The 26,425-nt window shown below is 40.0% G+C and overlaps 2 protein-coding genes across 5 annotated transcripts in view; both read right to left on the bottom strand.

Moving 5' to 3' along the window:
• Nucleotides 1-3,847, bottom strand: part of LOC129250040 (phosphatidylinositol transfer protein alpha isoform) — an 85,229-nt gene extending 81,382 nt beyond the window's left edge. The window contains exon 1 of the mRNA XM_054889692.1: nt 2,800-3,847. Coding sequence (XP_054745667.1) covers nt 2,800-2,816 — 17 coding nt within the window. The 5' untranslated portion in view covers nt 2,817-3,847. The remainder of the gene's footprint in view (nt 1-2,799) is intronic.
• Nucleotides 3,848-8,806: 4,959 nt separating this feature from the next.
• The window catches only part of LOC129250059 (phosphatidylinositol 4-kinase type 2-alpha), a 48,689-nt gene continuing 31,070 nt past the window's right edge, over nt 8,807-26,425 (bottom strand). For 3 of the 4 annotated variants that reach the window (XM_054889703.1, XM_054889707.1, XM_054889717.1), the window contains 6 exons: nt 23,223-23,341; nt 20,416-20,546; nt 19,338-19,533; nt 18,582-19,271; nt 18,364-18,503; nt 8,807-10,684 (listed from right to left, as the gene is read on the bottom strand). In XM_054889703.1, coding sequence (XP_054745678.1) covers nt 10,606-10,684; nt 18,364-18,503; nt 18,582-19,271; nt 19,338-19,533; nt 20,416-20,546; nt 23,223-23,341 — 1,355 coding nt within the window. In that variant the 3' untranslated portion in view covers nt 8,807-10,605. Of the gene's footprint in view, nt 10,685-18,363; nt 18,504-18,581; nt 19,272-19,337; nt 19,534-20,415; nt 20,547-23,222; nt 23,342-23,427; nt 23,468-26,425 lie in introns of those variants that run through there. The other variant, XM_054889710.1, reaches the window with a different exon arrangement.

Raw genomic sequence — 26,425 nt, forward strand, 5'->3', positions numbered from 1 at the left:
TAATGCCGATCGCTTTGGAAAAAACGGTAAAAAGGGGGTGATAGAGGGGTGTATCCCCATCTTAAAACTGAAAACAGAACCTGCGGAGGCTTATAGTTTTTAAGTAATTTAATGTTAAAGTTCTATAATTTAGCGAAAAGTTGGTGTTGCCATACACCTGAAATGAAAACGAAGTTCGCACGCAGGGATGTTCAGTGGAAGGTTCATTGTAAAACTGCAGTATTTTTTGCTGTAATTTAAAGTTGAGAAATGAATTTGAAAATAAAAACATACAACTCATTTAAACTTAAAAACAATGATATTAAGCGTATCACAAAAAATAATAAAGTAATTAAAATTAAATTAAATTAATTAACACAGTATTTTTGCGTGGAACTCTTTATCGCGTAGGCGGCCTTCGGCCCCGCTTCATAAAAATAACCCTCATCAGTCCAACTCCGGCTACGCAATCCACAGTATTTTTGCATAGAACTCCTTTTCGCGTGGGCGGCCTTCGGCCGCACTTCAAAAAAATAACCCTCATCAGTCCAACTCCGGCTACGCAATCCACAGTATTTTTGCGTAGAACTCCTTTTCGCGTGGGCGGCCTTCGGCCGCACTTCAAAAAAATAACCCTCATCAGTCCAACTCCGGCTACGCAGTCCACAGTATTTTTGCGTAGAACTCCTTTTCGCGTGGGCGGCCTTCGGCCGCACTTCAAAAAAATAACCCTCATCAGTCCAACTCCGGCTACGCAATCCACAGTATTTTTGCGTAGAACTCCTTTTCGCGTGGGCGGCCTTCGGCCGCACTTCAAAAAAATAACCCTCATCAGTCCAACTCCGGCTACGCAATCCACAGTATTTTTGCGTAGAACTCCTTTTCGCGTGGGCGGCCTTCGCCCGCGCTTCAAAAAAATAACCCTCATCAGTCCAACTCCGGCTACGCAATCCACAGTATTTTTGCGTAGAACTTCTTTTCGCGTGGGCGGCCTTCGGCCGCGCTTCAAAAAAATAACCCTCATCAGTCCAACTCCGGCTACGCAATCCACAGTATTTTTGCGTAGAACTCCTTTTCGCGTGGGCGGCCTTCGGCCGCACTTCAAAAAAATAACCCTCATCAGTCCAACTCCGGCTACGCGATCCACAGTATTTTTGCGTAGAACTCCTTTTCGCGTGGGCGGCCTTCAGCCGCACTTCAAAAAAATAACCCTCATCAGTCCAACTCCGGCTACGCAATCCACAGTATTTTTGCGTAAAACTCCTTTCCGTGTTAAAACCATTGAACCCAAAATTAAAACGTCATATGCGTGTATGTAGTAAGCAGGCACAATAACCCCCATTCCCATCATTAACACTAAACTCAAGTACTTAATTTTTGTTTTCATTTGCAGGCATCCGGCAACACCATACTCTTGTAATTCCAATCTTCTTCTTGTTCGCGCTTAAAATTGGAATGTGATTGCATAGGCAAATGAATTTGCATTTAATTTTAATAGATATAATTGGAATATTAGCATAAAAATCGGTACAAACACGCGTGTGAGTGTATATTTGGTGATTTATAGTGAAATGTTAAAAAATATAGAGTGTAATGTGGCAAATTATACTGATGTTCCCAAGGGCATTTTGAATGTAAATAATTAAAAAATTATTATTTCCCGATTAATTTAAAGTTATAAAGAGTGTTCCTTAACACCTCACTAACATCTCCACCAAGTTTCATTAAAAAAAACATTATAGTTTGCCAGAAATTCCAAGATCGGCATTGTTCTAAATTCCAGCCGAGGTTTCTTACGGACGACTGGTGCTATAGGTCTCTTTACCTTTTAGATTTCTTACTCTTTTGCTTCACGAAATTCTCATTTTATTGAAGTAAAAATAAAGCTCCAGTTGGCAACGCCATTCATAGTGAACGATGACATGACGCCAACGTCGACGCAGCCAAAAACCGCGTTCTATTACCTCACCAAAAAAAAAAAAATTCAGCAAAGTTATCGTTTACAACGTACCAGTGTGCAATGTTTGACGTTTGAGGCACAAAAAAATTCATGAATAAAAGATAGGAAACATGAAAATTCTAATACAATATATATTAATATATTAATGAACAGCAGCTACATACATATATGTATGATTAGAAAAAAAATCCATTTGGAAGTGAAATGAGGAGGTGACACATATCCCAATAAAAAAGCAAAAAAACGCAACACCGAAAACAAGAGTCTCAGCAACGCCGATATCGACGCTGGCAGAATATGCTTGCACAGCAACTACTATACACATGTGTTGTACAATACGTACATATATTCCGGCAGCGCAGCTAACGTCACTCAATTTGAGTTCAGACTTCGTGCGAGACCAAAAATCGATTTGTCGCAATTTTCTTGGCAATTATATGATAAATCCCTTAAATTCTTAGCGTCAACGAAAAGAGAATTAAAATGTCTACTAAATCATATAACGTCACTTTGTAAGCTATTTAAAATAGTTGTGAAGTGCAGTATTCTTTTTGTACGCACCCTTCGTTAATGATAGCTGCGCGTGGCATGATGCCGCGTCAAATCGTTTGCTTGCATAGGCTGAACTTTTTTCATGGTCAAGAATCTCATGCCTTAGAAGGTGGGTGAAGAAAGAGGTATGTATGTGTAGTAACGCACCACCTTAGCTGATACTGATACATCAGCCAATCAGACGAACAATAACAATTAGCTGTTGGCGGATATATGTACAAAGAAGACTTTGATAACACCATTACACATCCCTTCCGCCCACTTATAGTTGATTGATTTTCGGGAAGCAGTAAAGTGAGGGTACTTACTATTCTTTGATCAGCATTTTCGTATGTTCTTGTTGTCGTTGCTCTAACTCCTGTTGTAGTAACTGATGCAGTCGTTTCACTTCAGATTTAAACGCTTTGAAAACTTTTTTAATACTTTTTTACTTTATCAAGTTTTGTTTTGGCTTTCGTCTTTAACTTTTTTTTGCGAAAATAAAACGTGTGGGTGAACACAACCGATTGCACCGATTACAATTAGCCGAACTCGAGTATGAATTTATCGTTAAAAAAGCTAGCGTTGTCGTTCAGAAGCTGGCGTTAGTTTTGGCTTTGGTATTGACGCAGGCAGAATATATGACAAGTTCTCACTATTGCTGTTAAAACAACAACAACAAGTTCTCACAGAATCACAGATCACACAATTTTTTCTTATACTGAACTCTGCTGCTCTTTCATTCCCTACTCGCAATGAAATTAAACTAATCTTTTTTGGCGTTTTGCACTTGCAGATTTAACTGTTGAAGAACAAATTTCTCGCACTTTTAAACTGATTATAAATGCAGCATTCACAACTCTCTCGACCAATTCTTAAACTATTTTCTGGCTATTGACATTTAATTTATAAACACCTAAAAACGCAATTCTACAGTTATATTATCCACTTTCCTAATATTTTGCGTCTAGCGAGCGTAGAGAACACAAGCAGAAAAGTCCGGCATAACCGAGAGATTAGCAATGATAAATTTGAATTTTCACTTTCGCTCCACCTTTGCGAGTGTTGAAGACTTGACGGCGCTGCCTATGAATGGTTGGTTGGCTGAATGACACGTGAACCAGTGTTGTTTGTAGATGTACTGATACTTCGCAGCGGTTAAAAACGCATATATTTATTTTAATGAATTAGATAGTTTTTATATTTTCGCACAGTTTATATCAAGGATAAATCGATCAAATTGGAGCACAAAATTTGAGTTGTTTAACTCAAGGGAACAATTTGACAATTGAATTGTTCCAATCGGAAAAAAAGGCAACTGTTTCAGGGATGATTTCCTTTTCTTTCTGCCAACTGCCGGATACCGATTACAAACCAAACTGGCTATCTCTCTTCCGCTAGAAGAACACACGCCATATGTGAAGAGTAGCACTCGAGTTGGACGTTCGACAAATGTCAGAAAAGAATATTGTCAAGTTAGCTGCGCTTAAACAGCTGTATATCTGTGTTGGAAATCGCTTAAAAGTGACTTCTCGGAGAAAAAAGTATTAGGATGCAAAATGAAAATTTATTTAACATAAGGATATTAACTATGGTTAAACGGTTCTCTCTTAGAAAACTCTCAAGTAAAAATTATTTTGCTATTCATTCATCCACATAACAATTTGCCGTAACATGTTTCACAACTTGGACTACTATAGGATGAACCAATAACACATTGTTTATGGTAGATTTATACTGGCAAATAGCTTAGTTTTATGAGAAGACTTCTATAGGGAACAAAGGACCGAGATATAACCGCAGTTGGAAGCTAAATTATGCGCAAACACCCCTCTACCTCGGGACCCAACCCGTGTTTGTTGTTTTAACAGCATAGGTAGCCTTGTCAGTGTAAGTATATTATCGGTCGTCTTCGTCTAGCTCATCTAAGGGTAGGCCCAGGAAACATGCTGTTTCGACAGGTTGGGTCCAGAGGGAGAGGGGGGTTAGATGAGTCGGTTTGAGGGGGCATGTGAAGAGGTGGTTAGTGTCGTGCGGGGTACCTTCACATGCCGGACATGTGTTTGGTATGTCGGGGTCGATTCTGGATATGTAGGAGTTTAACCTGCTACAATATCCCGAACATAATTGTGCCAATGTTACACGAGTCTCACGGGGAAGCTAGAGCTCTTCATCTGCGATAGGTGGTGGTTGGACTCTGATTATGGCATTCACAGGGCGGGAGTTCATGAAGGTGGTAACGGTCTCCCGGTGGAGGTCGTTTATTGACTGTCTAAATACTGTCCGGTCTAGTAGGTTGCGCTTAGTTTTGTCCTGGATTTCGTCAGCGTAGTCTAGGAGGTGTCTCCTGACGTGCCTGGGAGGCGGCTCAGGCTCAAGCAGGTGTCTGCAGGGGTGAAACCTGCGGTAACATCCCAGCAGGAACTGCTTGCTGAGCAGTTTGTTGTGCTCCGCTACTGGGAGCAATTGTGCCTCGTTGTGAAGATGTTGAATGGGTGACATCAGGAGGCACCCGGTTGCTGTCCTAATTGCGGTATTTTGACATGTCTGTAGCTTTGTCCACTGCGAATCACTAGTTCCAGGCGACCAGACAGGCGCAGCATAGTTTAGAACCGGTCGGCCAATTGCCTTAAATGTCGAAAGCAACAGTTCTTTGTCTTTGCCCCAAGTGCTGCCGGCCAGCGATTTGAGGACCTTGTTGCGATTTTGGACTTTAGTGGCAATTGCGGTTGTGTGCGCAGAGAAGGAGAGCAAGCTGTCAAAGGTTACACCCACAATTTTGGGGTTATTTACCGTCGGAATTGGTGTGTCATCGACTTTTACCTTAAGGGACAGCTTGACCTCCTTTGTCCAGGTGGTAAAGAGGGTCGCCGTGGACTTGGTGGGGGAAAGTTGGAGATTCCTCGCAGTGAAAAAGCGAAAAAGGTCGGTGAGGTAGTTGTTCACTTTGGAACACAGGCCATCGATGTCATTGCCTGACACCATTATCGTGCAATCGTCATCGTATGAGATCAGGGAAACTCCCGCTGGTGGTTGGGGGAGCTTCGAGATGTAGAAGTTGAACAGCAAGGGAGAAAGGACACCACCCTGCGGTACACCTTGCTTAATCTTTCTCTGCTTTGAAGTTTGATCTCGAAAAATCACTGACGAGTGCCGACCGCTCAGGTAGTTCGCGGACCACCTCTTCAGCCCTGGCGGGAGTGTCGACTGATAAATATCATCTAGTAGCGTGGAATGCCTGACTGTATCGAAGGCTATCTTCAGGTCCAACGCAACTAGGATAGTCCTCTCGCAGGGGCGGTTTTGGTTAAGCCCACGATTTATCTGGGCGTTTATGGCGGTGAGTGCAGTGGTGGTGCTGTGCACTCTTCGGAATCCGTGCTGATGTGGGGCTGGGGCCAGGTGTTTCGTGTAGAGTGAGAGTAGGAGGGTTTCAAGTGTCTTCACTACTGGGGAAAGGAGAGTTATCGGCCGATAAGCCTCCCCTTGGTTGGCGGGTTTCCCAGGTTTTAGTAGTGGTACCACTCTACCTGCTTTCCACTTGTCAGGGATGATGAGAGTGACCAGGGACAGATTGAAGACCCTTGTGAGGAATCCTACTCCCAGGGGTCCCAGATGCTTCAGCATCAGCGCGTTTAAACCGTCAGGGCCAATGGCTTTCGATGATTTCGACTTGTTGATGGCCCCCTGAACCTCATCACCGGAGAAAGTAAGTGGCGCACTGTCGTTCGTCAGTTTGTGCAGCCTTCTGGTAGCACGACGTTTGGTTCTGTCGCCCGGAGGATGCAGTATGAAAAGCCGGCTAAAATAGCTCGCGCATCTCCTCGGGTCCGACGAAGTGCAATCGTTGAAGGTGATAGCCACCTTGTCGTTGTGCTTCGTCGGTTTCGACAGGGACCTAGCGTGGACCAGAGCTTACTCACTCCAGAGGTGAGGTTACAGGTCTTCAGGTGCTCAACCCATTTGGTCCGCTTATGTTGATTTACCATTTGCCGGATCTCCAAATTGAGATCCCTTATGCGGGGATCCCCGGGATCGGCCTGGCGTAGGTGGTCACGCTCGTTTGCTAAACTGGCTGCTTCGGCTGGGAAATGAGGACGGATGTCCTTATAAATTCCAGCTGGAATGAAGCGAGCCGCAGCAGCTGTGAGCACCTTGCGGAATGCGCGTTCGCCCACGCGCACATCAGTGGGGATGGGAAGAGCGGCGAAGGTGTCCTCGGTGAATTCCGTGAAGCCGGCCCAATTAGCTTTTTTAAAGTTAAAATAGGACCGGTGATTCGCGGAAACGAAGTCGGCAGGTCTCTCAATCGAGACGATAATGGGCAAGTGGTCTGATGCAAGCGATAGCATAGGTCGCCACGTTATGCTATTTATCAGACCCGCGCTAGCTATTGTTAGGTCACGCGAGCTGCTACAATTGCCCACTACCCTGGTGGGGGCGTCGTCGTTCACAGTGCTGAATGTCGAGTCGCCTATCTGCTCTGCCAATTGCTGTCCCCTACCATCATTTAGCAGGCTTGAATGCCAAAGATCGTGATGCGCATGGAAGTCACCTACAACCAATCGGTTTTCACCTCTGATGAGCGCACCTATATCAGGGTGATATCCTGCCGGGCAGCAGGTGACAGGGGGTATATATACGTTAAATATTTCGAGCTCGGAATCGCCTGACCGGACAGCTATGCCTTGACATTCTAAGGTGCTGTCCCTGCGGTCGATTCCTTCATCGATGAGACGATACTGCACTGTGTGGTGGACTATGTATAAACGCTAGGCCACCACCATTGCCTCGCCGCGATCGTGTCTGTGCACCTTATAGCCATCCCTGGTGATCAGAGATGACCTAGCGTGCAACTTTGTTTCTTGGACCGCAGCTATTTGAATACTGTGCCGGCTCATAAAGTCAACCATCTCGTCGACCTTACTCGTAAGTGCGTTGCAGTTAAACTAGAGAAGCTTGAAGCTTCTCGGTGAGGTCTGTGTAATCCGGGGGGTGAGGGACGCGTGGGGTTGTCTACGTCGGACCTGCTGCGCAATCCACTGTGGTTGTTGCGGCCCGATGGTGGTGGGCGGCTGCGCCTCCGGGGGTGCGCAGGCTGGAACATCTCCGAAAATGGCACCAGCTAAATCAGGAATTGCATTGGACTGATACCAGATTCCGAGGTATTACGGTCTGACACACGGAACAGACTGTACGGGGGACCAGGAGCTGCTGGTTTGTCCCCGCACTGGGGTTGGAACAGGAAGGGAGGAGAGGGGTTGAAGGGGAGTTGTGTTGCTCCGATAGGCTCCTCACCGTGGAGGTGTGGGTTGGCCACATACCGTGTGGACCACTCCCTGTGCGACTTAAGGCCTGAACAGGTCTTAAGGTGGCTCCACCCGTTGCACTTATTGCACCCAACCGAGGTGGAGTTCGGGTGAAGCCGTTTGTGGCAGACGCAGCAGTAGAATACCTCTGACCCAGGGTTGGATTCGACTCCAGCCCTGAGGAGAAGCATTTGGAGCAGGATTGCTGCGAGAGTTTGCTCCTGTGACGTAAGGGGTGGGGTGATATACGATACACTAGACAGGGCTAGTATACTGGGGCGGCAGCCCTTGGTCGGGAAAAACCCGAGTCATTCCGGTAACGTAGAACCGGCTGCCATGGGAGTGGGACCCAACCCGTCGAAACAGCCAGTTTCCTGTGCCTACCGTTAGATGAGCTAGACGAAGACGACCGGTAATTACACTACACTGACAGGGCGAAGATACTGCTACAACAACAACAACAACAACGGCTAATTTATGCGATTTTGATATAATGGTTTTAATCAGTAGTGGGGTATGAAAGCAGGAAGTAAACCGTTATACTACGCAAAAGTACAGGAATGTACGAAACCGGAACCTCTGCCCTTTTTATATACGTCCACTGACTTTCATCCCAGCAGTCTCGCATATACCACCTTTGCAATGCAATCAATATTTCACAAAACTGTATTAATTTTGTGTAATTCAGTAAGTTCAATTTTCATTTATTATCTTTAAAGAAAGCTCTACGAAGCAAAACTCTTGCAATCACTAAAGCAATCCCGCAAAAGTAGTACGCCACAATGAAACTGTTCTAAACTAAGTTATCCGTGGACTTCTAAGGAAAGAGTTTAAGATTTCCTGCAATGAGGCAATTTGACTTTTAAGAGCGTATGTACATTTCCACGAAAACGTATAAACTTGAATCGGATTTTAATCGACTATTGTTTCAACAATCATAACCGTTTTATATCGGTGAACGCCCCAATATATTTTGAAAATAATTAAACTCAACCGTTCCAATAACTAACCATTAAAACTCAGTTACTTTCAATTTTCATTCAATACTGTTTTATTCCTTTATATATATGTAGATTAATCCGCTCATATACACACTCACACAATACCACATGTGTGTACGTCCCATGCATGTGTTCATATATATGTAAGTATCTTTTTTCTCATATTATCTCATGGCCATTTTATGCAGTAACTAAATTTCATACTCCAATTTTCCACATAAATTCCCTAATGCCTTAAGTTGTATATCGGTTATATTAATTTTTTATTTATTTTACTTCGCAATAAATATATACATATGGAATATTTGCTCGGGTGTATATATGTATGTATCTAATAAGTTTAGATGTGTATATATTGAGGGCTTATTTTACACATAAATGTATATAGGCGTAGTGTGTGTGCATCCAAGTGTTAGTTGCAGTAAATATTATATTCAATAATTTCTTTTATATTTATCAGTTTTGGTTTTTTTTGTTTGCTCAAATATCAACTAAAGAGCGTTTGGTGAAATTCCAGTTTAAGAATTATATACACAGACGTTATTTTAATATATTATTTTTTATTTTAGTTTTGCCTACCTAATTGCATTAAACATCGTAAACGTATCGGTGTACTCGATTACATCATTGAATAGATTGATTTGGGTTGGATTTTAGCATTAAATAATCCTATTACTTTCATTTATACTAATATATATATGATTATTTGTTTTATATGTATGTATGTATATGTATTTATGCAATTGCGGATATGAATGAATGTGATTTATATGCTTTATAATATTTTTTTAAATCTTACACATATGCAGGAGCGCGAGTTCCGGTTGGCTATGTAGTTAAGAGGAAGGAGATCGCGACTTTGGACAAATTTTTTATTTCTTATGTAAAATAAAATTTTGCAGCACATACTTTTTACTTTGATTTTTATTGTTGTTGGAATGAAGATGCACAAAACTATGTCTGATATTCCCACATTATTTTCACTAATTTCACTTTGCATATAATTTCTCGTTTCGATATTCGGTTTCCATAGACGAGTTATATTTTCAATGTGAAAATATTGCTTGCTGGTGAATATCGGAAGATGAATGTATGTATGAATGTGAGCAGCTATATGTATATAATACGTATATAAACGTTAGCTTTCTTTCATTAATAAGTAAATAACATTATACAGCATACAGCTATTATAAAATTACAACAATTTCAAATTCAAGTTAGGCAAATTTATGAAAGTATACAAAAATTTATGTGAAAATATTTTGCTTTACACATAGCATTATACACAGTATTACTAATATAAAACTACAAACTAATAAAACAAACGATAAATACGAGGGTGTGTATGCATGTTCTTTGTGTTACTTCTGTGTGTATGTAAGTATGCCGAAATGGTCACTAAAAGGCGTCGAAATGTATGTATGTATGTATGTATGTGTACTCATATACTCATACATATGTATACGTTAACAGTTACTATTTCATTTTGGAAAACAATGCGCTTCCTGTGAGGTGTTACCATTATCGGAGATACTCGTCGCTGAACGACAGCCATTACAAAACGAACAAACAATTATGCGATCGTTAAATTCCACAATATCAGACAGATACATCATAAAGTAGTTGGCTCAGGTCATTTGCAAGATCATATTTTAGACATGAAAATAGACGATGCAACGCCGATGCATTGAAATAAATTTTCCCTCTTTTAATGCGCCGCCTCTCTGCCTCTGCTTTTATTAGATGCGTCGTCGGTTCAATCCATTTTCTTATAGTTCCGGCTGCTTTTGTTGTAATGTTTATCGGAGTTCTTGTTGCGCTCATGTTAGCACCACGAAAAGAAAGGACTCTTATTTTGAAAGCGTTGCGTAAACGAAAAGAAGCGACTATTTTGACCGCGTGATCTGGAAATGATGAAAAATTTTATTGAATATTGACCGAAAGATGGAAAAGTTATAAACATTGGCAACGAAGGTGACTAAAAAAACAGATCAACCCTTTTTTGAGCACCCCAGTTAAGATAGAAAGTATAAATAAAAAAAAATATTTTGCGTGATGAAAATCTTTATTTTGACCTTTACGCACTTCATTGCTTTTCTATTTGTATACTGCAGCTGTCTGTTCACAACCAATAGGCCGATTCATTTTGAGCCACCTTGTAAATATGAAGAGGAAAGCAAAGGAGAAAGAGACCGACCTTAATATTCATTTGACAAAATTAAGCATTAGTTCATTTTTAAAACGATTTGTGTTTTTCAAACCTTAATTGCCAAGGGCAGGTGGAATCGCCCAAAGGCGGACGCGATAAAAAAAACTGGCGTTCAGATACTAACTACTAGTACAGGGTGGCTGATGAATTTTGCTACATTAAGAAACTCAAATAACTTTTTTTTTAGTATATGGAATTCATTTATTTTTTTTTTTTCAAGTTGAAGGTCATTAAATTTTATTAAATGTAGCTTAACTAGTTTTAAAAATAATTTAATTTAAATGCCCCCCATGCTCGTTGACACAAGTGCGGCATCTTAGTAAAAAGTTGTTCATTGCTGCTTTGAGAGTTGCGACAGGAATAGCCGCAATTGTTGCCCGAATGGATTATTTTAGTTCATCCAAATTTGTTGGCTTTGTTTTATAAACTTCTTGTTTACATAAACGCCACAAGAAAAAGTCAGGTGCAGTAAGGTCAGGCGACCTGGGGGGGCCAACGAAATTCGGAGTTTCTTGAAATCAGTCTATTGGGAAATTTTCGTCGCAACTCTGTCATAACAGTCTGGGCTATGTGAGACGTGGCCCCATCTTGTTGAAACCACACAGAGTTGAAAGGAATTCTCTTTCGGCGTAGTTCTGAATAGAAAAATTCTTTCAGCATTTTCAAATAACGGTCTCCAGTAACCGTAACGGTGTGACCATTTTCTTCAAAAAAATAAGGCCCGACAATACAGCGTGAAGAAACCGCACACCACACTGTCACGCGAAGAGGATGCAATTCCGTCTCGTGGAGTATCTGTGGGTTAGAAGTACTCCATATTCGACAATTTTGTTTGTTCACATTGCCGTTTCAATCGAAATGGGCCTTATCAGACATGAAAAGGCAGTTTAACATGTTTTGGTCTTCTTCCACCATTTGCAGGAACTTCTGGCAAAATTCCAAGCGAATCGGCAAGTCTGCTGCATTCAGTTTGTTAACCATTTGAATTTTGTAGGGAAATAAGTCTAAATCATTGTGCATTATTGTTTGCAAAGACTGTCGGCTGACACCAAGTTGAGCAGATAAGCTTCTTGTTGAAACCCTTGGATTGCTTTGTATAGCTGCAGCTACAGCAGCGATCGTTTCCTCCGTCCGAACTGGTGCGTTTCGATGATAAGGCCTTCTTGCGACTGTTCCTTGCTCAGCAAAATTATTCACCAGTCTCATTATGGTCCATCTGCTCGGGGGATCGCCGCCAAACATCCGCCTGTACTCTCTCTGTACCAAAACTACGGACTCCAGTGCGTGATAGCGGCGGACTATCCAAATTCTTGTTTGCGTGTCCCAGTTATCCATTTTAATAAATTTTAAAGATCAATCTGCAAATTAAAACAAAAATGGAACAGGTAACTTAAAAAGAAAAAAAGTTATTCAATTTTTTTTTGGTAGCGGCTTTCATCAGCCACCCTGTACTAACACGCCAATTTAATATTGCGAATATAGCAAGGATTTGGGAAGATCTGATGAATAGAAAAAGCTCCTTGAAATAATTGGAGCCCTGCTTTTACTATGGCCTTGTGTACCAATTTCGGTATCTGAATTTCAATAGATCGTCGAACGGAATGGAAAATATCTTAAAGCGGGTAACACTGTAAATATACGTCTTTCTAAGAACTGTTAAACATCCGGTTAAGGTTCATATTTGGGACGGCCTCTTCGAAAAATGATTTGGCCGTTTAATTGTGCTTATCGGCAATTTGATTGTAGTTTTGATGAATAAAATTTATCAAAAATTATTATTACTGTCAGCTACGAAGATATTTAGAAGAATTAGCCAACCTAGGATTTTATAAGAAGACAACGGACTCAAGCATCGAAGCCGAAGCTTTTTAGAGTGGAAACAATAAATTGGGATTGAAATATTGGATTGACCTTCATAGTCGCCTAATGCCAACCTTATTGAAAATGTTTAGGCAATAGTTAAGCAAAAACTCAAAGGAAAACAAATATGGACGGTCACACAGGCGAATTCGCCTGATTACCTCCACAATTTTCGCAGAAACTTTGTGTTAAGTACATTGACTCAAAGATCTGAAGCCCATATAGCTCCAACTTCCCCGAGAGTCCCGCGTAACCTTGACACAATTACGGTCTGGATATTGTACCAGGTTAAACTCCTACTTATCCAGAATCGACCCCGACATACTAAACATATGTCCAGCATGTGAAGGCACCCCTCACGACACTAACCACCTTTTCACACGCCCCATTATATCCACTCATCTAACACCCCTCTCCCTCTGGACCCAACCCGTCGAAACAGCTAGTTTCCTGGGCCCACCGTTAGAGAAGCTAGACGAAGACGACCGGAGATTACGTTATACTGACCCGAGCTGTTGATGTAATAGAGAATATTGATGTGATTTAAGCTGGTGCACTGCCTCAGGCTGTCGAAGAAAGGAGCTCTCGGTGACTTTAATTGTCTAACTGCCAAACCTGGACATTTACAGAGAAAGTGCCAGACAGTCTCGTTCTCTGAAAACTCCCCACAGCTTCTGTAATGAGGGCGATCGCGTGTGTGCCGATCGTCCAATGACCGGTAAACACAGGTATGGCGTAGAGTTCGCCAAGACTTTCTGAGTCCTCCGTTTATTGTACTGGGTCCAAAGGGTTTTCGAAGAAATGGAGCTTCATCTTTTCTGCGCTTGCCTGAGAAATAAGTTGCGCAATTCCTCTTTAACAATAGTCAAGAGGATACCTATGGCCTGGAAGGAGGTCTCTAAGATCAATTCAGTCCCTTTCCTGCCAATTTCATTTCCCTCTAGTTTTTCGTGTAATAATTCCCCATATCTCACTATTGTACAAATATGTCCTTGAATTATTAATTTTTGGTTAAATTATTACTTTATTGCATATTTCTCTTCCTTCTGGAACCGCAATTTCAAGGGGTGATCGAATTTTAAACAGTGAAGTGTGCGCTTTGTCAGTGCCTGGGAATAGAGTGTATTCAAATTTTAGAACTCATTCTGAGAGTCGTGTTTGGTTACTTTTCTCCTAGCCACACGTGGCAGCAATTGAGTTCATTACAAGAGTGGAGTACTTCTGAGAACTTTAAATTGTATACATTCCAATTTTCTACACTTTCGTGTTTGTCTTTTTGCTCAATAGGCAGATGAGATTTTTGATTCGGCATCCATAGTAGAGTATTTAATCTAAGTTTCTTGCTGATGACTTTCGATTCAATATTTGCATGTCCAATTACGTATCATCAAGAGGTTGCACAAACTGGAGTGCGCATGGTCTCATCAAAAAGTGAAATGGTCTAACCCATCACTATTATGTATATACCTAAATATCGCTGAAATATTAATTTCAAGTCATCAAATAATCAATTTATCAAAAACAGCGTAAATCTGCACTGGGTGCTTATACATATTTCTGTTTAGAGAAGAACGGCAGAATTTCCTGTACGCACAAGTTATTACCAGAACTGTTACTTAGAAAAAGTGCATAGATCTGGAGGCCTGCAAAGCCTTTGCTTCTGGCTAGCTTGACGAAAGCAAAATGAGCAACTTCCAGACTTGCAAAAAATAACCACCAAACTATAGAAATGAGGAAGAGACCGACTCCATTCGAAACGACCGTTTTTAATTATGCAGCACTGGTCGTTTGGGTTTAAAACTTCAGTGTGTCTAATTCTATATGTTCTAATATTTATTATAAAATGTATAGACACCACCATTAGCTATATGGGCTTCAGATCTTTGAGTCACTGTACTGAACACAAAGTTTCTGCGAAAATTGTGGAGGTAATCATATTTGTTTTCCTTTGAGTTTTTGCTTAACTATTGCCTAAACATTTTCAATAAGGTTGGCATTAGGCGACTATGAAGGTCAATCCAATATTTCAATCCCAATTTATTGTTTCCACTCTAAAAAGCTTCAAAGATCTGAAGCCCATATAGCTAATGGTGGTGTCTATACATTTTATAATAAATATTAGAACATATAGAATTAGACACACTGAAGTTTTAAACCCAAACGACCAGTGCTGCATAATTAAAAACGGTCGTTTCGAATGGAGTCGGTCTCTTCCTCATTTCTATAGTTTGGTGGTTATTTTTTGCAAGTCTGGAAGTTGCTCATTTTGCTTTCGTCAAGCTAGCCAGAAGCAAAGGCTTTGCAGGCCTCCAGATCTATGCACTTTTTCTAAGTAACAGTTCTGGTAATAACTTGTGCGTACAGGAAATTCTGCCGTTCTTCTCTAAACAGAAATATGTATAAGCACCCAGTGCAGATTTACGCTGTTTTTGATAAATTGATTATTTGATGACTTGAAATTAATATTTCAGCGATATTTAGGTATATACATAATAGTGATGGGTTAGACCATTTCACTTTTTGATGAGACCATGCGCACTCCAGTTTGTGCAACCTCTTGATGATACGTAATTGGACATGCAAATATTGAATCGAAAGTCATCAGCAAGAAACTTAGATTAAATACTCTACTATGGATGCCGAATCAAAAATCTCATCTGCCTATTGAGCAAAAAGACAAACACGAAAGTGTAGAAAATTGGAATGTATACAATTTAAAGTTCTCAGAAGTACTCCACTCTTGTAATGAACTCAATTGCTGCCACGTGTGGCTAGGAGAAAAGTAACCAAACACGACTCTCAGAATGAGTTCTAAAATTTGAATACACTCTATTCCCAGGCACTGACAAAGCGCACACTTCACTGTTTAAAATTCGATCACCCCTTGAAATTGCGGTTCCAGAAGGAAGAGAAATATGCAATAAAGTAATAATTTAACCAAAAATTAATAATTCAAGGACATATTTGTACAATAGTGAGATATGGGGAATTATTACACGAAAACCTAGAGGGAAATGAAATTGCCAGGAAAGGGACTGAATTGATCTTAGAGACCTCCTTCCAGGCCATAGGTATCCTCTTGACTATTGTTAAAGAGGAATTGCGCAACTTATTTCTCAGGCAAGCGCAGAAAAGATGAAGCTCCATTTCTTCGAAAACCCTTTGGACCCAGTACAATAAACGGAGGACTCAGAAAGTCTTGGGGGACTCTACGCCATACCTGTGTTTACCGGTCATTGGACGATCGGCATACACTATCGCAGATCGCCCTCATTACAGAAGCTGTGGGGAGTTTTCAGAGAACGAGACTGTCTGGCACTTTCTCTGTAAATGTCCAGGTTTGGCAGTTAGACAATTAAGGTCACCGAGAGCTCCTTTCTTCGACAGCCTGAGGCAGTGCGCCAGCTTAAATCACATCAATATTCTCTATTACATCAACAGCTCGGGTCAGTATAGCGTAATCACCGGTCGTCTTCGTCTAGCTTCTCTAACGGTGGGCCCAGGAAACTAGCTGTTTCGACGGGTTGGGTCCAGAGGGAGAGGGGTGTTAGATGAGTGGATTTAATGGGGCGTGTGAAAAGGTGGTTAGTGTCGTGAGGGGTGCCTTCACATGCTGGACATATGTTTAGTATGTCGGGGTCGATTCTGGATAAGTAGGAGTTTAACCTGGTACAATATCCAGACCGTAATTGTGTCAAGGTTACGCGGGACTCTCGGGGAAGTTGGAGCTCTTCGTCTGCGATTGCTGGTGGTTGGACTCCGATATCGGCATTCGATGGTCGGGAGCTTAAGAAGGTGGTGAGGGTCTCCCGATGAATGTCGTTTATGGCTTGTCTGTATACTATCCGATCCAGTAGCTGTCTGTTGGTTTTGTCTAAGATCTCGTCCGTGTAGTTGACATGCCTCCTGATGTGCCTGCGAAGTGGCTCAGGCTCAAGTAAGTGTCTACATGGGTGAGGCCTGCGGTAACACCCTAGCAGAAACTACTTACTGAGCAATTTGTTATGCTCCTTAATAGGCAGCATTAGGGCCTCATCATGTAGATGTTGTATAGGTCAGGGCTTCTTAAACTGTGGGTCGCGACCCCCAGGGGGGTCGCGAGACAACTGAAAGGAGGTCGCAAAGATCTGATACTTTTCAATCATTATAAATAAAATTTTAATATTAGTATACACACTACGTACAAATATAAATACAAATAAAAATCATACAAAATACTATTGTAGTTTTATTATAACTATTTTTTGAAAAAAGTGGCAATGCAAAACGGTTATGTAGGGCCTATAAATGAAAATATGGAAGTAGCATTTAAAACAATAAATACAACGCGCTCCTCGATTTTCAACTGAACGTTCGACATTGATGTCTGGCCGCCGGTGTCAGTGTTTGCAAGATACAGTGAGGTGCAAAAATGGAACATAAATAACATTAGTTACGTTTAGTACCATATCTACGCAAACAAGCTTGTTTATTTGAATCCAATTGTACATGTATTATATAATTAGTGTGTAAGCTTTCAAATGAGCCCATAACGGTTAAAATCTAACAACAACAACTACTCATTGGAAGAGCTGAAAATAAAAACACAAATGTTCCAATTATGCACCGCTTATTTATTTATAAAAAAAAGTACAAAAAACGAATTATTTTAATATTTGGTCCAAAGCCCTTCGATTTTTTAATGCCTTTATACGGTTTGGCATACTTTCTATATATTTAGCCACAGTTTGTGGCGAAATGGAGTACTACGCATCCTGGACTCGCTCCCAGACCTCATTCATCCCTTTTGGCGGGTGTTTATAGTGTACGAGCTTTTGTTTTACGAGAATCCACAAATTCTCAATGGGGTTCATGTGAGAGCTTTGTGCTGGCCACTGCATAACCGAAAATTTTTGGGACTTCAGCCAGTTTATTTTTTCTATTGAATAAATATATATATTGTTTTATGTCATTCTATTTATTGTGTTTTATTACGACCGATATCCCGTCAACGTTTCCAATTATATATATGTGAAATGAATGGGTACGTATTCTTTAATCCTTATTTATTTACATTGTAAAATAGTGCGATATTACATCTACATCTACGGTTAATATATATTTAATTATATGGAGGAGGGGGTCGTTTAAAATTTCCTAAGCTTGAAGGGGGTCGCTATATAAAAAAGTTTAAGAAGCCCTGGTATAGGTGACTTCAGGAGACATCCTGTCGCGGTCCTTAATGCAGTGTTTTGGCCGGTCTGAAGCTTCGTCCATTGCGAATCACACAGGACAGGGAAAGCATAAGCAGAGCAGCGTTGGAATGGCACCCTCAAAGACAAAGACGACCCGGTCGTCCAGAAATTACCTGAAGGCATTCTAACCTTCGAGATTTAGAAGGAGTTAACCAAACTTCTCGCAAAGAGAAGAGCCGTTAATAGATATACATAATATATTTTATTGAAGCTCTATGTTCCCAAGTGCCATAATAAAGGAATAAATAAAAAAAGTTGGCTAAAAAACTGTATGTCTTACCTTTCCACCACCACCGCCGGCATCTGCACCAACTGCACAGGCGATTTTCCATCTTTAAGCGCTTGTGTTAAATTCAAAATCTGACCACGCATCACAGACATTTGACGTTCGAAGAGCCGTCTATCAAAGCCCTTATCTTGCTGCAAACATAAAGTAAGAAAAAAGCAAAATAAATATTTACCTATTTCAAATTCGCCTTTAAAAATGTACACACACACCTGAAATAAGTAAAATAAATCGGTGCAAATTTCCTCCACATAATTCATATCGGACAATAATGGCAGCACATGGTTTTTCGTCTTCTCACTAAATGGCACTTTCGCTTGCGGCAACCACGCCCAATGATACGGATATGCACGCCACGAATCGGGATGTTTGAATGGAAAGGCCAACCCATTATCGATTGCCGCAAGCAAGATCTTACCTTCCGCCGACTCATCACTATTTTTGCTAGTAGATGGATTGTTTCTATCCCCCTCATGTTGCTCAAATGTTACATCTTGTTTCATGTCGTCAGTTTTCGCTGACGTCACTAATTCATTTTCTGCTTGTTGTGCACCCGTCGATTTTTTAACTACTTCAATACCACCATTGCTTTGCAGCGCTTGTTTTTCTCTCGCTTGCTCTTCATTTGTTGTAACTGGGGTTGCTTTGGTAGGTGTAACAACTGACCTGAACCGTAGGCCTTTGCTGGAAGCACCCACTTCGGCGGCAGGCCGCACATAACGTATCAACCAGTTGTCGTTGCCACGATCTGTGTTACGAATAATGTAGTCGAGTACAACGAGCCGTTCGAATTGTAGCTGAAATGATTCGCCAAGTTTTACACTGAGTGGTTCTTGTTCGAAGCGACGCAACCAATAGTCAGCATCTTTGTAGCCTTCAACGAAAAGCTGAAAGGAACCAGTCTAGATGGGGTGAAAAAGAACGAAATGATTAGGAATTTTCATAGCTGGGGATTCACTAAGAATTACCTTAAGCGGCAAACTCATGCGATTGAAATGCGCTGACGGATAGTGTTCCTTGATGCGCCGCTTTAGTTTCGCCTTTTGCCGATCAATGCGTGCATAGTTAAAAGTCTCGGCGACTAGCCGTACAACGCGGGTCTTTGGTACAATATTCAAATTTAGTTTACGATCTACTAGGCTGGCGCCAGCCTCCGACAAGTAGCTGAAAATATATGAAAAATTGGTTTTTGGAAATAATCTAATGGCGTGCAAGGAATATTTAAAAATTCTATAATTCTGATTTAACCTAAAAGAAGTAAGAATGATTTCCATTCCCTTGCAATTCTTTCTTGCTCGTTTGTATCAAGCTGGGTCACTGGACTGTCCTGCTTTTTAAAACAAATATTTCAATGTAACGGTTTATCTTTCTATAAATGATCTATGACTTTAAATCTGAGCAAGAACTATACTAGCGAGATTGCGAGATCCCTCCGAATGGGAGGCGCTCGAGGGAACTCCTGAACTAAAAAAGGCTCAACTCTCGGTTTTAGTGGGTGTCCTAGCCGAGCATTATCCGTTAAGCATCCACGTAGTGCGGAAGATAAGGAGCTTTAATTTCTTCTTCTTCTTGATTGGCGCGATAACCGCTTACGCGCTTTTGGACGAATTTAACAAAGGCGCCAGTCATTTCTTTCTCGTGCGAACCGCCACCATTTGGACACATCAAGTGAAGCTAAGTCCTTCTCCACCTGATCTTTCCAACGCAGAGGAGATTTTCCTCTTCCTCTGCTACCACCAGCTGGTAGCGCATCGAATACTATCCGAGCCAGAGCGTTTGTATCTGTGTCTTCTGTGCACGATGAGAGTCTTGTAAAGTTTTAGTTTTGACCGTCGAGAAAGGATTTTACTACTCAATTGCCTACTTAGTCCAAAGTAGCACTTAGTAAATAGTCATCATTCAGTTATGTGCCCTTACTTATAACCCGCTTCCCGTTCCCTGGTTTCCCCTCAAATAGTTACACAATGAAAGAATTTAGAACACTTCATCGTGCAAGTGAATCCTCTTATTCTACAAATATAAATCTATATATAATATTTTATTTACCCTTGATTCGGTATCAGACAGGCGCGCCCAAAGCAGCAAGGACAGCACAATTTATGCATCCACTTGGTCCATTTCGGGTTCAGTCGTCCGTAGGGTTCCTCATCTTTCGGCTTGAAAACACCCAAGATTTTCTGGAAGCAAATCAAAAATATTTTAATCTAGAAAAATAATACAAATTAGATAAGAAATAATAAAAACAAAAGGAATGAATTTAAAGGGTTAAGTTGTTTGACTTGCTCCCAAAAATTCGCACAAAAGCCAACTCAATCATGGAATTTCCCCGTAAAGAAGTCATTTACTGTAGCGACCGCTGTCAACAAGCAGTTGATATGTAAGCGTAGCTGCCAAAAACTAACTGATAGCCACGCAGACAAACAGACGCCAAATATGTTCAAATAATATATACACACATACATTCATACATACCTATAATCATAATTTATGTACATAATGGAAAAAAACTCAATGGAAAATTGCTTGAAAATCATTTCAACTACGACGGTGGGGCAAAAACTGCTGAAAATGAAAATAAGGGGCACTCTATTCGAGAAAAGAACATAGGAGTTCAATTGCTGGTTCATAAGTAAACGACAAATTAATACGATAGGAGACGAGACCAAATATTAAATTCAAATGTTTTAAAATAGAAAGTGACGTTAAACCTTCTCGGTTTCCATATTGTCTTTTTTTGGTCATACGAAGGGTGCCTTTTATATGTCGGGATTTGGCAACCCTGGTGTTGCAATCTGGCAACAGTTTTTGGCTTTTACGTACTCAAACGTTTACAGTAACTTAAAAGATTCATCTCGGTCCAAAAATGGAACTAAGTCGTGAACATTTTCGTGCGATTATTTTTTACAACTTTCGACGTGGATTAACTCAGCAACATTGCATGGATGAACTTAATTCATTTTTTGGCGATGAAGCTCCATCAAGGACCAGTGTTTATCGATGGTATGGTGAATTCAATCGTGGTCGTAGTTCACTCCAAGACGAATTTCGTGAAGGTCGTCCAAAATCAGTTGTTGTTCCGAAAACCATTGATGCTGTGCGCGAACTGATATTGCAAGATCGTCATGTGACCTATCGTGAGATTGAGACAATCTTAGGCATTAGTGGGACCAGCATACATTCAATATTGCATAAACATTTGACTGTGGATCCCACACAATTTGTCAATCGCTCAAAAAAAGGCTCGTGTCGATTGGTCGAAGGAAATGCTCAAAAAATACGAGCGCGGGGCTTCGAAACACGTCTATGACATCGTGACAGGTGATGAATCATGGATTTACGCGTATGAGCCCGAAAGTAAACAGCAGTCGACTGTATGGGTGTTTCAAGATGAGCCAAATTCAACAAAAGTTGTTCGCGCACGAAGCACTTCCAAGCAAATGGTCGCCTGTTTTTTCGGAGAAACTGGACATGTCGCAACCGTACCACTAGAACAACACAGATCAGTAAATTCTGAGTGGTACACAACCATTTGTTTGCCAGTTGCCTTCCAAGAAATTAGGAAAACCAATCGCCAAAGACCGATCACTCTTCACCAGGACAATGCGAGCTCTCACACATCGGCTCAAACAACTGCATTTTTGAGCACCCAAAACATCGAATTAGAATTAATGAGTCATCCGCCGTATAGTCCTGACTTGGCACCGAATGACTTCTTTTTATTCCGGTACGTAAAAAACAAACTGAGAGGTCAAAGTTTTTCGACACCTGAAGAAGAGGTTGCGGCATTCAGAATGCATGTTTTGGTACCTCATTCAGAGTGGCAAAAGTGCTTCGACAATTGGTTCAAACGCATGCAAAAGTATATAGATCTTCATGGAGAATATTTTGAAAAACAATAAAGTGATTTTCGATGATTAAAATTTGTTTTTGTTCTCTAATACCGACATATAAAAGGCACCCCTCGTATGTACGATGTCGTATGTTATTTTGACAGTAACAGCGCTTTCCTGCTGGAAGTCTTGAAATGAAGCGCTTGAACAATGATGGGAAATATTAAAAAAACATCTCGGCAGCTTTCTTAACAAGCAAAACTCCTTAGGTGGGAGGACAATGTATCCTCAGAGAGTGACAGTTTGGGGCGTATGATAAACGATTATTTGCCCAAAAGAAAGATTGATCCGTGAATGTTACGTTTGTCCTGTTCCGTTATGAATTTGCCTTAGCCCATGCAAGTATTTTTTTAATGTGTAATAATGACAGCAGTGTTTTTTTTTTTCAATGTGCTGCGGAAGTTGACGTCTTCTGCACGTAAGCATCCACGAATCGTCTCTTTGGATATATTATCACCACTTTTCCATAAAATAAAACTGCTTCAGTTTCACCCAATGATAAATTCGGTTTTGTCACAGACCATCAATGATCTTCTGATCTTGCATTGGAGAGATCTTTTTTTGGACCTCGTCCGACAAATTCCTCAACGTTTTTAACTTCGGTATACCGTTTTGCACCCATTTATTTATGAACGTCTTCGACTTATTTAAAATATTTTGCTGCAAATGTGCCAGTCATTTTTTTACCTTTAGATTGTGTACATAGAAACACTGCTTCAAATTATTTTACAAACGCGGAACTCATTTGAACTCTAAAAACAGGCGTTCTAAATTTCTCAAATTAAAAAAGTTAAACTAACAAATTACACAACGCGTATTGCGAAAAGCATACACCTCTTTAACAGCATTTAAGTTTTTTATAACGGAACTCTAAGTTTGAACTTAGCCGGCCACGCTCTGGTTTGTTTCATTAAGCGGTATCGTTTTCAAAAGATTACATTTTTTTACGTTAACTTCACTTACCCCTGCTGCGTTCTTCACAAAATATGACCCACTGCTGCCCTGATAGATACGCTCTGGCATAACGCCCGCCGCAATGGCCGCTTCCACTTGGATCACAACTTCATTAAATGCGGGATCATCTGTAAGTAGTCGAAAAAGAGAAAAAAAGTTAATAAAGTATAAACTAAAGGAATTATATTATATTTTTTAAAGAAAACCCATTCACTAATTAAATTTGTGCGCAGAACCATAACACGGCACCCGCCCGTGCGTGCCAACCGCCGGCAGGGTGGCAAATGTGTCGTGGACACAGGACATTGTAGCAAATGTTGCCACCACCAACAACACATCACGGCAACTTTCTCGAGCACCCATCAAATAGAACTAACCAACTAAGTTAGTTCTAAGGAATCAAACAGCCGAGTGACTGGTAACTACATAGATGGGTGCAAAAACAATTGAAAAATTGCCGTGTATGTGGTTTAGTGATGCTAATAACGGTAATTGTTGCTGGCAAAATTTAGGATATTTTTATGTAATCCCGAGATTTCGGCATTTTTACCGGGAAATGACTTTATTAAATCAGCAATACAATTAGAAGCATTTTAACATATTTTTCTGATAATTAATTATAAATAGATTTAATTCAAAACAACACAAACAAACAATTCTTAAATCGGAAACTAGTTGTAGATTTATACATTTTAGGTTCGGTTTTAGAAACATTGGCCAGAAAGTTATAAATAAATTGAAGTAAATCGGAATTTTCGACAATTAAAAAATACTATGATCCCGGTGTTGCGGGATTGTCATTCGCAATATACAGACATACAAGAATATATTGGGTTTTCTAACAAGGGCGACTCGATGTTGACATTGAAAACCTGTGGCGGCCATATCGTTTTGACAACGTCTATCAAATCTGTTGTTTATTATTCAGTTACTGATGATGAATGGAATGAAATGAAAAGAAAATGAAAAACTTTATTATCTCTACGAGAATTGGCCACGAATATTGTGCTATTTAACCCCTTAGAATATTTCTTATGCGATTTTCTGAAATTGCAGGTCTATGCCAATACGCTGTCTTTGACCAATGGCCTCAAAGTCCACATACACCAAACCACTGTGCAAATTCAGGCAGATTAATGCAGCAGCGCCATTGACAATTAAACTTTTCGGGACAGCACCACCAAACGAAGATGCGGCATACATCTCAATGACGCCATATTTTTTTCTATTGTTATAAATTGGATCTTGAAATAAAAAAATGTCATTAATATCGTATAATTGTTTCTTATTTTATTATTATAATTGACTCGCCCTTATTAGAAAACCCTTTATACTTTTGTATACTCAACCAACTAAGAATGCGCTGTATAAGAGGATTGGTTATTGATGTGTTTGTACGAGTATCCATATAAGAATTTTTAATTGAACTCTTCATAATTTATGCATAACTTTTTTAATATTTTGCTATTTTTAACTGGCGTTTAAAGCAGGCACAAGCAGTTGAGGGTTGATACTTGAATGTTGATTTGTATCATCAAATTGCTTATATTGCGCAATATCTACATATGTATGTACATACAGCTGTGAGCATGAAAATAGCAATGCCCTTAAACAGTTATTTTGAACTCATTCATTTTTTTCCTATAAATCAATCAAAAGAAAATTTCAATACCAATTCAGATGTGTAGAGTTTAACTGAATAAATCTGGAAACTACGTAAATAACGGTTCTTTATTGGCGTAATTACGTTTTTAAGTGCAACATTGAAAAAGCAGTGCCTACAGTTTTTTAAGGGGGAACGCCACTGTGGGGGGTAAAAAAATAGTCGATTTTTGGGAATTTTTTTATAAGTAGGAATGATTATTCGAGGATCGGACAAAAGGCAATTTATTATAATATACATATATGTATTAAACTATGTTGATGTAAATTTTTATTAAAAAATATTGATAATTGACAAATTTATGTAAATAAACGTAACTAGTTAAAAAAATGACGTCATCTGGTGGCAGCGATACAACAATGAATAATCATCTGAAATCAAAAAACCAAACATTTTATTAACCTACACAACAGTGGCTATCGTTGTACGTAGCCATTTTGTTTTTTTTTTTTTGACAAAATGGTGGTGATTTCAATTTCGATGTGTGTTTTTCACCATTTTTTTGATTTTCAAGTTGATTTTGATAGTTATTTTTAAAATTTTGAAAATCGGCTTCGTACATTTTGAAAAAAAAAAGAAAATTAAAATCGGTTAATTGGCCTTCGAGAATACGTTGCGCTACGAGGCCGAACCGACGGGCGCTCACTTAAGTGCACATAGACTCGGCAATAAAGCGAATTTCGCTTTAAAATTTTTACCACATCTTCTTGAGTAGTTATACGAAGAATTTATGAAAAAAAAAATCAATTTTTTTGAATTTTCACAGTGGCGTTCCCCCTTAAAGTGATAATAAAATTTTGAACAGAACATTTAGACGAAAAGAAGATTTTTTATTATTTATTTATATTTTTTTAATTTTGGTGCGTGTCATGCATATAGATCTTACACAGAAATACAAAATATTCTTTCGCGCTTAGCTAAAATCAACCAAATCTGTGGACAAACCGGAAAAAAGAGGATGAAAACGAAAAACTTCCCTGCAAGACGAACGCAGAATTTAAGGTGCGCCAAAGGGAATCCCAGAAAGTCAGCCATACAAATTAAAAAAAGACGTGAACTTAAATTATTCTGACATGACTGTGCGTAGAAGACTATGGGAAGTTGGATAAGTAGCTCAAAGCTCACGAAAAAGGCCACTACTGACACCAAAACATAAGGCAAAAGGTGTAGAGTTTGCAAAAAAACATGCTAGCTGAACAGCTGATATGTGGCATAATGTTTTATGGACTGAAAAGCCTAAACTTGTTTTGTATGATGGCACGGGTTCCCGACTATATATTAGAGGTCTACTTGGCATCGAAAATCAACCACAATACACTCTAAACACCATTAAATGATGTGGGATATTTCTCATATTATGGCGCAGGCCCTATACACAAAATTGATGGCATAATGGACACCAATAATTATGTGGAAATAATGCAGAATGTTATGTTGCCGTATTGCAGAGAGGAAATGCCAATAAAATGGGTCTACCAGCAAGATAATGAACCGAGGTTCACGAGTCGGAAGGTCAAGAATTGATTTCGCGCAAATGAAATTTGATGTT

The sequence above is a fragment of the Anastrepha obliqua genome, chromosome 1 (genome assembly GCF_027943255.1).
Source record: "Anastrepha obliqua isolate idAnaObli1 chromosome 1, idAnaObli1_1.0, whole genome shotgun sequence".
In the NCBI taxonomy this organism is placed as follows: domain Eukaryota; kingdom Metazoa; phylum Arthropoda; class Insecta; order Diptera; family Tephritidae; genus Anastrepha; species Anastrepha obliqua.